At 36.7% G+C, this 14,849-nt stretch overlaps 1 protein-coding gene across 3 annotated transcripts in view; it reads right to left on the reverse strand.

Moving 5' to 3' along the window:
- The window catches only part of FSTL5 (follistatin like 5), a 677,763-nt gene that overhangs the window by 163,241 nt on the left and 499,673 nt on the right, over positions 1-14,849 (reverse strand). For all 3 annotated transcript variants that reach the window (XM_027116858.1, XM_027116857.1, XM_027116856.1), the window contains exon 8: positions 5,315-5,435. In XM_027116858.1, coding sequence (XP_026972659.1) covers positions 5,315-5,435 — 121 coding nt within the window. The remainder of the gene's footprint in view (positions 1-5,314; positions 5,436-14,849) is intronic.

Raw genomic sequence — 14,849 nt, forward strand, 5'->3', positions numbered from 1 at the left:
CGACAAATCACTTATTTAGCAAATGACTTGTAGGGCTGCTGTTTTATAGCTAATTCTACCCTTTCTAAACATTTTACTATGAAGTGATAAACACAACTAGTTACCTACCCAGTATTTATTCTCACCTTCCTCCCTTCCTCCTACATAGCTGAGCGTTTCATCCTTGTGAATGGCAAACCCCAAGGTCAAAGAAGCATCTTTAGCAGTCTCTGCATTTAGGGGGTCAATGGCAGTTACTGTCGGCACTTCCATTAAAGTTCTTTTAAAAGTGGGCTCTCAGGTGTCAGGAAGTATTTTTCCTCCCTCTTGATTACTTTTTCCCTGCTGAAATGTGAAAATGCCGGCTGGAATTTTCACCTCCATTTGGAAAACATTGAGAAAGGAAACAATGTTCTAACCACAAATAGTGGAGCATAGGATAGTGATGACATTGCGGGGCTGCCATCCTGAGCCACACCATCTGGGCTTCTTTTACACATAAGAACACCACACCGGTATCTTCTTTATGCCCCTGTTATTTGGGGTGTCTGTTACAGCAGCTGAAGATAATCTCTTACCGATCCATGCATAATACATTTTCTACCCAGGTTTTTGGCCTCTTCAAATAGGTTTAAATGTTAAAAACGATCCTTGAAATATACTTATTGTCTTCCCTAGTTGATAAAAATGCAGTAGAACAAGGCTGGTTGCTTTTTATCGGTTGTGGTTGAATTTGATGAATTAGTGTTAGTCTATACTTCATTTCTCCCTCTCAGCTAAGGCAAGCACACTGGCAAGTCAGATTTAGAAGAACAGCTGGGCTGTCTAAACATCTGTCAGATCTTAATGGTCCATATACTCCTTTATATATGCTTGACCTAAATAAAAGTGTTTCTTATAAACAGATATTGCCAGATGCCTTCAGAAAATGTTTTGAGGGAAGGTTTTGCATTTACTTCTTTCTCTCTAGTACCTCATTCTAGTAGTATTTGACCAACTTGGATACCCCAGTCAGTTTTTCACTTCGTTCCTCATTTCTCATGGTCTCACATCTTTCCTTACCTACAACTTTCCTTACCTTACCATTTATTCTGTGTTCCATCATTATAATCATTCTCTTGTAAATGTATTTAAATTTATAATGTCTCTCTCCTACGTACTCATGTGACAAAACAAGATGTTGGTAAACCCAAATCTCCTCTTTCTATGATTACAAATTCGCAGCCAACCACAACAGAAAGAAAACATACTAATATATATCATCTCAAGAACACCCAAAGATGTGCCCAACATTCCAACTACATACTGCTATTTTTATAACCCTACCTCCCTACAACTTTTCTCCTCAAATCACTAAAGCTCTCACAAACTGCCCACTTTCAATAGTTGGTACAGTAAGTTCCCTACATACGAACCTTCAAGTTACGAACTTTCAAAGATGTGAATGTGCGTTCACATGTCCAATCACATAAGTTAGTTCAGGTGTCTGGCGTACACTGTCACATAAGGGCATCCTCTACAAGTAGTTGTGCTTTTGTGTACTTTACTGTACAGGACTGTATAGAGTACAGTAGCACAGTATCTTTATTTCAAGATCAGGATGTCTGGAAGCAAGTGTAAAAGCAGCGGTGAAGTGGCTGGTACTGCTAAGAAGCACCGGGAATAGGAGGCCCAGGGAAAGGATGAAGAGAGACAAGAGGAAGAGAAGCAACCGAAGAACTGAAGAGATTCACGTCGCAGGAAATGGCAGGGGATTTTCTCTATCTGAGGAGGCACTGTTAGTTTCTGAGGCACAGGACCTGAACGTAGAACGGTACATGAAGGTCGCAGCAGCCATTCAGAATGCAACCCAGTGCCACCGTGTCATCTATGACGAGAAAAAAAAGCTACTACCCAGACATCACTGGATCGTGTTTTCAAGAGGGTAGATAGAACTGAATCCAGCAAGGAACCAGAACCTGTGCTGTCAGCGTCAGGCGTGAGTGAAATGGCAGCTGGCCCTCCGTCTCCTATTGCTGACGATTCTTCAGCTCTACCATCTCCCACCTCCTCTCCCTCCTCCAGTCAGTAACTCTTCTCGCCTGTTCACTCGATGCCAGCCCCTGGATGCCAGCTGTTGTACTGCACTACTGTACTTTTCAAGGTGCTGTACTGTAAGATTAAAACATGTTTTCTATTTTTTGTGTTGTTTTTTATGTATTATTTGTGTGAAAAGTATTATAAACCTATTACAGTACAGTACTATATAGCCAATTGTGTTCGTTGGGTACCCAGGCTAACTTTATTGGACTTACAAACAAACTGGACTTACAAATGTGCTCTTGGAATGGAACTCGTTTGTATGTAGGGGACTATTCCTCATGACACTGAAATAATCCAAGCAATGCAAAGAGGATTTCCTCATGCTCCCACCCTGAGCATCTGCTCCCAAACTGTCTGTCCTCCTCCCTGTTTCAACAGATTAACTATCAATCTTCCAAAGAACAGCCCTTCCATCTGTGTACTAGATTATATCAACTTTTTAAAGACTTGATGACTGCAATTTTCCCCTTTTTCTCTTATAGGAGCTGCTTTTCATTTTTACTGGACTATTCACATCAACATAAAAGATAATCACATCTGCAAAATGAAATTCCCTCTCTTGACCCCAAGTGACTCTCCACTTACTGCACAGTTCTCTCTCTGTTCACTTTCAACAAACATAATATCCTTGCTTCTCTTTCCAAACCCCATCCCTTCACAGAAACATTTATACCAAGGATTTCAAAGCAGATTAAATGTAGTAGGAGGTAATAGGAAGAGATTGGTTTTACTCCCAGGTTTAGGGATCTTTGTTCCTGGGAAAAGGAAAGCACCAGTGCTTAGTCTAGGCAATCACTGTTAATATTGAATTCCTCTTAATTAATTCATAATGCTAAGCCTGAAGGTGGAGGAGAGGCGGCACTGTTTCTGAGACCTCATTATTCCTTTATTCTCATATTCCATCTTCAGAAAAACCTGATATCAGAGTAAATAGTTAATGCACAGGAAGGATGAAATAGGGACACCGCATTTCCCCAGCACCACTCAAGGCACATCTTACAACATAAATGCCCGCAATTTGGCTCAAAGCCTTCTTCCTGGGCTTTCCAGCTGGATCATGGCAAATGAGTGAGTTGTGTAAGAAACCTACATCGGACGTGACTGCGGAGCAGACCCTCAGAAGAGCATCAATTTAGAATGGTTCCCATGCTCTACCATGCATCACAATTCCCTGAGAAGCTTATCAAAATGCAGATTTCAAATCAAATTTCCAGAGAGTGCTGTTGAAGCTCAGGTTCTAAATCTTTGATATTTTTTCCTGTGGTTCTGATGCAGGTAGAACATGGACCCTGCACTGCTCTACAAACTAGCTAGAACTCTAGTGTGCTAGGTACTTAGACTGGACAAAGTAGGGCTAGAAGTGAGGATGAGAGGTAAAAGACAGAACTTTTGGTTAGCCACATGCCATTGCGAGAAAAGGGAACGGAGAGCGACCAGGATCCCTGGCAAAAACACCACCTCAAAGCATCAGTTTTGTCAATTAGGCCATTAGCCAGTAAAAATCACTGCAAAGAGGGAGACAAGGGCCAGGATGCCTACAACCACCAGTTCCCCATGGATGCAGCACCCAGACAGGGAACATCCCACACACACTCCTGTCCTGTCGTCCCAAGACTGAGTCCTCTGGGACAGTTGCTATCTCTGAACATCCAACTCCAAACATCTGAGACCACTGGGAACAAGCCTCACCTCCTTCACACTTTGTCTGTTATATTCACTGGTTTCTGTGAAAGTCCATTTCCAAGCCTTGACCCATGTCTAGCTGACAAATGGATTTGCACCAGAAACCAAAACCTAAATCTGCTTCTGTAGAGTGTCAACTATACTCAAACTTTGCCAGAGCTGCTCTAAGTCTTTGCTCAAAACCCTCCAACCCCACTTTTAGCAGAAGTTAACATAAATCTTTAAGTTAAAGGGTCCAGAGATAAGAAAGGAAGCTGCCGACAAAAAAACAAATGGAACTAGCTGGGACCAAGATGGGAATAAATCTGACCTCCAACAGACCCTCAATCCCATTGTATGCTGATTTTCCTACATTAGCATATTCAGTGACACGCCTACCTGGTGGCCATGACTGGACACTAAGGACCAAAAGAAGATAAAAAGGGGGTGGCACCCCTCTCCCTCGAAAAAGCACTGCCCCTTCCCCAGTAAACTAATGCACATAACTCCCCATCATTAGTCTCATTCCTCCTCCGTTTGCCTTCACTCTTTAAAATTAAATTCCTTTTGCCAGGTAGGCAAGAAGATGATCTGGGAACTTAGTTCCTGCTTCTCCATTCTTTGGTCACTGAATAAAGCTTGTGCTTTGTCAATTTCAGCTGCAGCTTCATTATTGGCTGCTTGAACAAAACAGAAAAAGAACCTTCCCCTAAAGAATCCAAAAAGAAGAGTGGATATATGTATATGTGTAACTGATTCACTTTGCTGTACACCTGAAACTAACAACATTGTAAATCAACTATACTCCAATAAAAATTAAAAAAAAAAAGAACCCTGCCCTGCCGGGTAGGGGTAGCAGAGTCTATATGACTTAATTCAGTAACAAAACCATAAGCTCCCCAAACTTTTCAAACTTTTTTTCCACTCTCCTCTTAATTCATTCCAGTCACACTAGCCACCTTGCTGTTCCTACAGAAAGCCAAGAAAGTTTCTGCCTCCTTCTTGTAAACCATAGAGTAAATTAATGTATATATGTGTATGGAAATTAATTAGTGTGTATTAATGAATCATACATACAATCCTATTATCAATTCAACTAAATGTGAATTAAGTCAGAAATAAAACAAAGCACTGATTGTAAGATTGATATCAGCCTACTTGGCCAATGCTTTAAATTAATTTAAAGCCATTAAATTAATTATTGAGATTATAAAACTTTGTACATAATAAGTTTTCTATATCACTAATAAGATCAACTAAACATCTGATCTAACTAAAATTTTTAAATGCTTAATTTTTTCAGTTTCTAAAATTTATACAGTTGCCTAATTGTTGATATTCTAAAGTTGAAAAAATAGTTTAAATTTCCTATGCTTTAATTTTCCAGTCAGAATGAGTTACTCTGTAATGTTTCATGATGAGAAAAGTGGTACAAATTTATTATATTTACTTACTCACTTTTTTTTAATTGGAAGGGTTTTACATTAACAGTAAGTCCTGAAACTCAAAATGAAGCCTTCCTAGTCAACTGTGACAGTCTTTGAATACCTACTGAAGCAAAAAGCAATTAAAACACCCCCACACTTCTTACCATTCACTTGAAAGATGTGAGTCTGATAGATGTGTTCATAGCCCTCTGCATAGCAGGTGTAATTGCCCATGTGAGTTGTGGTGACCTTGGTAATATATAAGGATCCATCATCTCCAAAGTCCTATAGAAAAAAAGTAAAATTAAATAAAATTAGCTGTTTTTACTTAAAATGTATTTCAACAATTCACTTTTTAAAAAAATGTACTCAGGAGCAAAGTAAATTAAAATATTATCTTTAAATTATCAAAATGATCACTGTTAGTTCTATAAAGTTGCAAGATTTTATAGGCTGTAATTACTATCTTCTCAAGACAAGTTTTGTTTAAAAAGTATAATCTCAGTATTTATTTGAAATATCTGAGCTTATATAAAATAACTGAATTTTCACATATTTATTCTAATTCAGTTTACATTTTAATGAATAAAGGTATAAAATATTTTTCTTATTTATAGCTAAAACAAATAGCTCTTAACTACATTCTTCACATTTTTAATTGTCTATTAAGTTTTACATCCTTTAATTATATCTTTACCTAGGAAAAAAATATTAAAACAGTGTGGTTTCAGACATAAAATGTACAGTCATATCAGTAGAACAGGATTTTTTTAAGCCTCCCAGAAATAATCAGCACATTAGCTAAAATAACCACGGCATTTCAAATTTATGGGGGAAAATATGCATAACCATTTTAGAAAAAAGATTAAAAAATCTTGTGCTGTTTATCAAAATCGAATCCAAGAAGCACCTCTGGAAAAGTAAAGACCAGAAAATCTTCTCTTTCATAAAGGGAATGAATACACTGGCAAAGATTGTCATAATCAACTTATTCAGAACTCTGGAAATAGACAAAGGCTCACACCAGCACACACAGCATTACTGGAAAAACTGGCTGAATTTCAGCAAGGACAGCGAGGCTGGTGGCTTCCCTCTCTTCAGAGCTGCATGGAAGCCTTGGACCACCAGCTTCGTAACTCTGCTAGCAGAAGAACGGGTTTGAAGCGCCTCCAAGACCCCATCCTCAGAGAATCATCACAATCTGACCTACATGGCAGCTCCCTGAAAATTTCCATTTTCATGAATTCTTTTTATTTGAGCAAGACTTAGAGTTGAGTCCATACGTTTCTGACTCCATACGTTTCTGACTCCATATGTTTCTGACTTTACCTATATTCACACCATGTGCATTTCTGTTAAAAATAGCTTCCCTCTAACTGATACTCACTACAGATTAATTACAATCAAAAAAATGACTATGGAGCTATTGAATATGGACCTCAAAATAATGAAAATGTTCTCCCAGTCAAGAAAGAGAGAGACTGAGAGAAGAAGAGAGAGAAAAAGAAACGGGGGAGAAGACGAAGAATGAGAATAAGGAGGAGGAGAAGCAGAAGGAGGCTGGGGAGGAAAGGGGAGGGAGCTTTGGGGGAGAGGGGGAAGAGGAGGTGGGTCAGGAGAGGAGAAACATACTGTATGTTCTGGACATCAGATTATTTAGCTGATGAATAATATTGTCTTAATGATTATCAAATGAAATAAAATTCCTCCGTATCATATTAGATGAGATTGATCATACCACACTTCTGCAGCTCCCAGGGGCATCTCATGGACTTACAGGAAAAGCCTCATGCCCTGCACGATAGGGGAGAATTTGGAGATTAAACCCTAACAAGGACGTCACTGAGTGACACCAATTTGTGATAGCATCCCTTGCATCACCACGGGCTACCATTAGAAACAGGGCTCCTGGGTGAGCACTTAGGCTAGAGAACAGAAACACCAAACAGCAAGGCCATGCTGTCCCTCAGGTTAACATTAAGGCAGGGAGTTGACACACAGCTGGGTATAATATGAGAAAAAGCCAAACCTCTGCAGAAATCAGTTCAGGATGATTAGAGTTAAAGAAATTTTGAGAAAAACTATGAGCCAAAAATAATTCTTGACAACCTGAAATGTAATAGTAAGATACCTAATGAGCACAAGGCAGACAATCACACAGGACGTGGCATGTACCAGAAAGACTCCTCACAAGCAGAACAGACCAGGGAGACCAAATCAGAACAGAGATGAATCCCCTCATGGGACAAAAATAACTGGAAATAATCATAAAAACCCAAAGTATTATCTCATATTTGTAATTATGTTTAAATTCATTTATGCCAAACTGCACATAGGTCTTTTAAAGTCTATTTTCAAATAACACTTTTTAAATTATTCATAAAACTTGAAATAAACTTTTCCACATGTTTTCCTGTATAGCTACCTAGAAAGCTTGGCCCTTCCCAATCTACTATAATCCAGATTCCTTCACCGAATGATGTGAAAATTTTCCAAGAATATAATCTTGAGAATGTTTATTAAAGTATCTTATTTTGCTATCTGTGTTATTCTGTAATATGAAATCCTTTTAATGTAGATATGCTCTAAATTAACACATTGTGTGATCCCTTCTAATCTACATATCATTTCTTATTTTTTCCTCTTTCTTCAAAGTAGAAGCAAAATCTTCCAGCCTCAATATCTTTCAATACACAACTTTATAATCACCTTTTCAAACAGCATTTCTGAATAAGCAAGATTGTCTCACCACTTTGCATGAAGCATGGATTGTATCACTATACTTATTATAAAACTCAATATTTATTGAGCACTTAAACATGTCAGGCACTGTGATAAATAATTTAAATAAATTATCAGATTTTATCCTTTAAGCAACCTTTTTAAAATGCACTACTATTAGCCCCATTTTATATATATGAAAACTGGAATATGCTGATGTTAAGCTTGGGCTCATCTGAGGTCACCAACTGCTATGGTCTGGATGTTTGTGTGCCCCACCCAAAGTTCATCTGTTGAAATACTAAAGCCTAATGTGATAGCGGGCCTTTGGGGGGTGATTAGGTTGTGACGGGGGGGCCCTTAAGAACAGGATTAGTGCCCTTATCCTACAGAGATTTGAGGACATGGGAGAAGATTCTGGCTATTAATTGAGAGGGTGGCCATCACCCAGAATATTAATGTGCTGGCACCTTGATCTTGGACTTAGCCCTAGAACTGTGAGAAATACATTTTTGTTGTTTATACCACCAAGACTTAGTCTTTTGTTATAGCAGTCCAACAGAGTAAGACACCAACCAAAGTAAGGGATCGGAGATTGGCATCCAAACAAATGGTCAGACTCCAGAACTGAACCCTTGTTATTATGCAATTCTTAACCCATCTTCATCTTTCCTGATTCTCCATTATTTTAGCCAAACATAAAACTTACCTTTTGAGGTTTTTTTTTAATATGGATACATCAATCCTATGCCTTACCTCCATCCTGATTCAGCATTTCTAATCTTTTAATCTTTCATTTTCTCAGCATTTTTCCAATCTTAAGTAGATTAAACTGTGTGATTTTGATGCTCAGCCATGGTTGAGAGTTATGTCCTTATGTAACAGATGCTCCCTGAATTTGGGGACAAAATCTTGCACTTATTTGGAACCCCCATTACACCTTTATAATCTTGCTGCCAATAGATTCTCCATAAATATTTCTTCAGTGATTAAATCTTTGTGAATCTCTACACCATTAAAAAGTTGCCTCAGGGCACTAATGTCTGGAAATTCAATAGAAAAAACCTAAAACCATTTATTTTGTTGAGTTGACTACCTATATTATTTTCAAAGCAGTACAAAAGAGAACTGTGGAAAAAAGGAAAATCTATAGCACACTTCTAAAATTTTGAAAATTGTATGGCTACTACTAATTGACTATAATCAGTGGTGTAAGAGTAATAATCACAATGTTTAACAACCTATAGAGGACAGGCACTGATCAGTCAGAATGTATAAGGCAGTAAACATCAGGTATGACTACACCAGAATAAAACAGCTGAATTTTAGGCCTGTATTTACCCATAGGCATCTGTTATGATCCAAAAGATAAATCCCATCCATTAGAAAATGGTAAATTTCAAATTCAAGTTTATTTTCCTATTTCATATTATGTTCTTATTCATAGTTTTAAATTACATGGTCCCAGTATTACTATACTTTAAATGAGGTTTTCTATGTAATACACATTGCTTTGATATACACTGACATTAATTTCCTTTCTAATTCTGATTATGCTAGTATGCTTTTACTTTGTAATATTGTGAAAGCTATTTTCCTAGCTTTATGTGTACAAAATATATTTTCATAAAATAGCAATAAAAGTAATTTTAGCAAGCATCTACATATTGAAATTCACAAAAATACGATTATCTCATAATTTATGTGATTTTCTAAAAATTATGGAAGATTCTCACTAGTCTATTTTCTTAGATATTTAATCTACCATCAATAAAAAGCACAGTGAAGTATAAAATTAAATAATCTAAATCCGATTTGGTATAGTCATTACTTTTAATACCTTTTTTCCCTAAAGTAAAGAATTTCATGTATCAATTTAAAGAAATACAATAGAAAAGTAAACTAATATGAATTGAAATTTTTTTTCCAAATTGATAAGCAAACAAAAAGTCAAGCAACTGCATTCTTTCGTAGAAAACCAAAATTATGAAAACTAAGTGCAACAATATTATTTGATGGTATATGTAAACAGTTAGACTAATTATATTTTATTTCACTTGAGAAAATGACCCTGGCAAAAGTTTCCATTAATATAATATAATAGTAATAAAAATAAGTAAAAATATCAACACTTTTATGGAACAACTCTTCAAAATGTTTTACATATATGCAGAGTCAGATTTGCCCGGAAGCTGATAGAGTTTAAGTTTCAGAGCCCGTCATCTGTACAAGCCCTTTCCAAGGGCCTGGAATGTGTTTATATGGTCATATATTTCTGTAAAATTTAGAAATATATTTATAATTTTCTGTGACTTCTTTTCTTATTTTAATTAATATCCTATTTTATAGCTAATTGTTATTTATAATTTGTATCCTGTTTCTTAAATAGAATACCTTCAAAATGTAGGTACTTTAAAACATCAAGATCTATATAATTTTGAAATATATTAATTAACCATATTATTTATATTTTGACAATATGTTTTACACACAAAGAAACAGAAGTCAGAAGAGTTAACTTTTCTGTGGAGGCTAATAAGTTAATGATACAATATTCAGAACTAGGCTGTCTGGCTCTGCTTCTGAAGGTCCACACTTACAGACCGAGGTGTTTACATGGATGGATCTCCAAGCTCAATGTCACATATATATAGAATGCAGTATGGCTCAATTTACATAAAGTTCAAAACAGGCAAAAATAAACTGCATGTTTTAGAGACAAATACATTTATGGTAAGAATAAAAAGAACTGGTTAACATATGACTCATGGTAGCAGTTATATCTAGAGTAGAAGGAAAATATAGTGGGGAAGAGCCTACAAGGGCTTCAAGTGTGTTTGTCATGTTACAGTCTTAAATGAGTATTGAGTCTATAATTATCCACATATTATTTTACTTTAAATTGTACGTATCTTATAGATACCCTCAGGCATGGGTAATACTGAAATATAAAAAGAAATTCAATAAAAAATCTGCTAGACATTAAATTGTGTATCTCGAAGTACATAGCTTCCCCTAAGTATATATATCAATAGAAATCTCAAAGTCTCTTTCTCATTACTTTAAATAGACTGGAATTGCACTTCTTAATTTAATGGAATAAAAATAAAACATTTAGATTTTAAACTATATTTTTGTGTATTTCAAAAGAGAATAAATCCTTATTTTGGTTTTCTTAAAAATATTTATAACATAGTAACCAAAGGTACCCAGAATCCTGGTAACTTTTATGGAATTGGTTAATTAATGACATGTATTACAGAGTTCTGGCTCCATTTTAGGATAGATAGATGGAAGGAGTGTTATCCAAACAAGAAGAAGCTGGGCAATCTGAAAAATCACCCTGTTCTTGAACCTATTAGTGTGCTGACTTTGAAAGGCAATAATGAAAGTAAGATCTAAGGAAAGCTGGAGTGAGCCTCCAGACAGACAAGACACAGGCAATCACTCACGTCTAACACAGCACTGGAAGGAAACAAGGAGGCCGTTCAAATAGGTACAAAAGATATCAACTAACTTCTTAAGGAACTGCTAAAAGTTGAGCAGCCACAGTTGTGAGAGTACAGAGCCCTGAGAGCACAGACACCGGCAGCCCCTTCTCCATGGACCCCACTGTTTGCTTCTGAAAAGTCTGGGGGCAGGAGAGAGCTGAGAAAGCATCCCTCAGGTAATGGCGCTGCTGAGGGAGAAAACAATTCTTACCTGGATCCTTCTCCCCAGTGGAGCAAAGTCTTAAGCTGCTGAAAAAAAAAGGCAGCAAATCCTGTCAGTTTCAGTGGGTGAAAACTGACAGAGCTTGGGAAAAGGAGAGAAGCAAGAAATCCTCCTAGTTTCAGAAAATTAAAGATCCTTTACCACTGGAGGCAGGGCAGCATCATGGAGAAAACCTGGCTCAAAAGACTCAACTCAGAAAACCTGGCTCAAGAGACACATGAGCTGCCTAAGGCTGATGCTGAATGAGGAAAATGTAGAAAGCTTTGTTCCTCACCACCCAGGCTAGCGAGGATCAAGAAACCAGCAACAGCAGACTAACAGAGGGACAAGAGAATGGAGAGACAAAGGTGCAGGCTCACATGAAACACCTAAAACTGAGGGTGGACGAAGCACCACCTGGAAGATGCTCAGATACCCCATCAGTCTGGTTCTTACCCTAACCACAAGGTGACACTGAAGAAACCGAGGCTGGCGGTGCACTGAAGGTAATCACAGCAACCAATAAAACTAAAACACAGCACAGCTCCTCATTAAAGGCCAAGCAGAGAAAGAGGCATGATTATTTCCAGACATAAACACTATCTACCTTGGTCTCTGCTACCCTACACAGAGCATGTACATTTCAATGAAAAGTTATGAGACATATAAAATGGAAAGGAAAAATAATCTGCTGTTGAGAGACAAAACAAACAGACAGAGGATTTAAAATAACTATGATTAATATGTTACAAGCTCCAGTGGAAAGACATTCATGAATAGATGGGTCATTTCAGCAGAGAAATGGAAACAATAAGCAAATGGCAAAGGGCATGCTGGAAATAAATGTACCCTCCCCACAGTAACAGAGATGAAGCATGACTCTGACAGGCTCATCAGTAGACCTGACACATCCAAGGAAGGCCTCGGTGAACTTGAACATAGGTCAATAGACAGTACTCGTATGGAAACAAAAGAGGAAATTATTGAAAACAATTTTTAAAGAACAGGGTATCCAAGGCATGTAGGCCGATATTAGTCTAAAATATATTTAATTGAAATAATGGAAGGAAAAGGGAGAGAATGGGGATAAAACATTTGAAAATGAATGGTCTAGAATTTTCCACAAATAAGAATTGTAAAGCAGTCTAGAAATATATTCATACTGCTGAAGACCAAAGGTAAAGAGAAGTATTAAAGTCTGTCAGAGAAAAGTACATAATCATCTTCAGGAAATGGAAAGTCTCCCAGGTTTTTGAGACCAGGTATAACCAGAGTAAAGGTATCACCATGCCTGAAAAAAATTATTTATCATTTAGAGGAGTGAATGTCTACCAAAGAGGTTAAGAAAAATCAGAGAAGGGAGGTAACAATGTCAAATCTCCAGCATAAAGCATGCTTTTCCTGGCTACGAGAAGTTGGATCACACAGTTTTCTATAGCTTTATTGTAAAAATTAATAAATCAATTAACTGTATGAGCATATATAAATAACAAATAATTTTTTTTACAAAAACAGATTTTGATGCTGCTACCATTTTATCAGTGATAAAACTAACTATTTCTTGATATTTGTACTCAAATAATATTCATTTCTGATGATTTTCTTTTCAATAGCATTTGCTTCTTACTTTCAACGTAATTTTGATCATTATCTTTCCAATATCTTCTTAGGTAGATTTTACTATTCCGTTGAGTTTAATATTCATTGATAGATATTTTAAATATCAGGGATTAAACTGGCAAATAATATTATGCAAAACCCACTCAGCATTACTACCATAAATCAACAGTCTTGAATCAGAAGAACTCTGGGACCCTGAAGAAAGCAAGCACATCATTCAGGGACTAATCGAGAGTCAGGAACCACACGGTAATTTATTTAAGGGTGATTTGCAGCAGAGAGGTGATGTGTCAATAACTAGTACATCAAATTTTAATGTCTCTCAAGAAAAATGCCAATGTGGAAAAGGAAATGTCAGCTATCTGGTCTACTGCAAGCCACATGATTTGCACTATACACATTTTCTATTCTAATCATTTGCCAATAATAAGGGAAAAGAAAGACATAATGCGCAGAGAATTCAAAAGTATCTTAAAGCTGGTTACATCAGTGTTTTCAATTGCTGAAACCTCACCAAGCTGTAAACCTAAGGTTTATACACCTGTCTTTATCATTTTTATATTTCAATAAAAACTTAAAATAAGCCATACACGTCGCAAAGTTTAATTTCTGATGACGTAGCTGGTACATAGCAATCCACAGAATCCATGTATTTAGCCCTTGACACACTTATTTCTTCATGTTGTAATTGCCTATTTAACTGCAATGACTCTGAATTGAAAATAATCTTGTTTCCAGGCTCTAAATAAAGGTTTTTTCAAAAGAAATAATTGAAGAATGAGCTTATTTTGGAAGTAAAGACTTGTCAATCATTCAAAATATGTTTTCTCTATCTCTTCTTACAGGTTCCTAGTTTCTCTCTAAATGAAGGTAATTGTCATTATAAATGCAATCAGAAAGCTGATTCCAACAGTACTAATTACTTTATGTCAAAAATCAAATGCCCCCCATTTCATTCACTAAGCTCTTTTTTTAAAAAAATGATATATATTTGACTTCTATTACTTTCAAGTGTACAGCATAGAAATTTAACATCTTTATAGATTACACTTCATGCAAAGTTATTATAAAACATTGACTATATTCCTTGTGCTGTACATTAGATCTCTGTAACTTATTTATTTTATACATAGTAGCTGGTACCCCTTAATCCTCTTCACCCATTTTGCCCCTTCCCCCATCCCTCTTTCCTCTGGAAACCACCAGTCTGTTCTCTGTATCTGTGAGTCTGTTTCTGCTTTGTTACATTTGTTCCTTTATTTTATTTTTTTAGATTTCACAAATAAGTGAAATCATGCCCTTCAATGAAATTTAGTTAAGGGACCCAATCTTGCCCCCAAACTGAAAACTGAACCCTCTTCACCCTTCAAGGGAGAATCATTCCCTGCCTTAGAAGACAGGTCTTTCCAACAGCATTGTTAACAAATGAATCACCTTTTGTGGTAGACAGATTTCACTGATGGTCTCAATTAATTCTTTTCCAAGCCATGCCATTTGCTTTGTAACTTTCTAGTCTTCCCTTTGACTGTGGACTTTTCTATATCACATGCTCTGGCCAAAGTGATGTTAGCAAATGCGCTGCAAGCAGAGAAGTGAAGAAAGAAAAGTGCACTTCCTTTTGCCCTGTTCATGACACGGCCTGCTCTCTCTTGTATCCTCACCATC

The sequence above is a fragment of the Aethalodelphis obliquidens genome, unplaced genomic scaffold (genome assembly GCF_003676395.1).
Source record: "Aethalodelphis obliquidens isolate GAN/ISIS:26980383/991018 unplaced genomic scaffold, ASM367639v1 scaffold17, whole genome shotgun sequence".
NCBI lineage: Eukaryota > Metazoa > Chordata > Mammalia > Artiodactyla > Delphinidae > Aethalodelphis > Aethalodelphis obliquidens.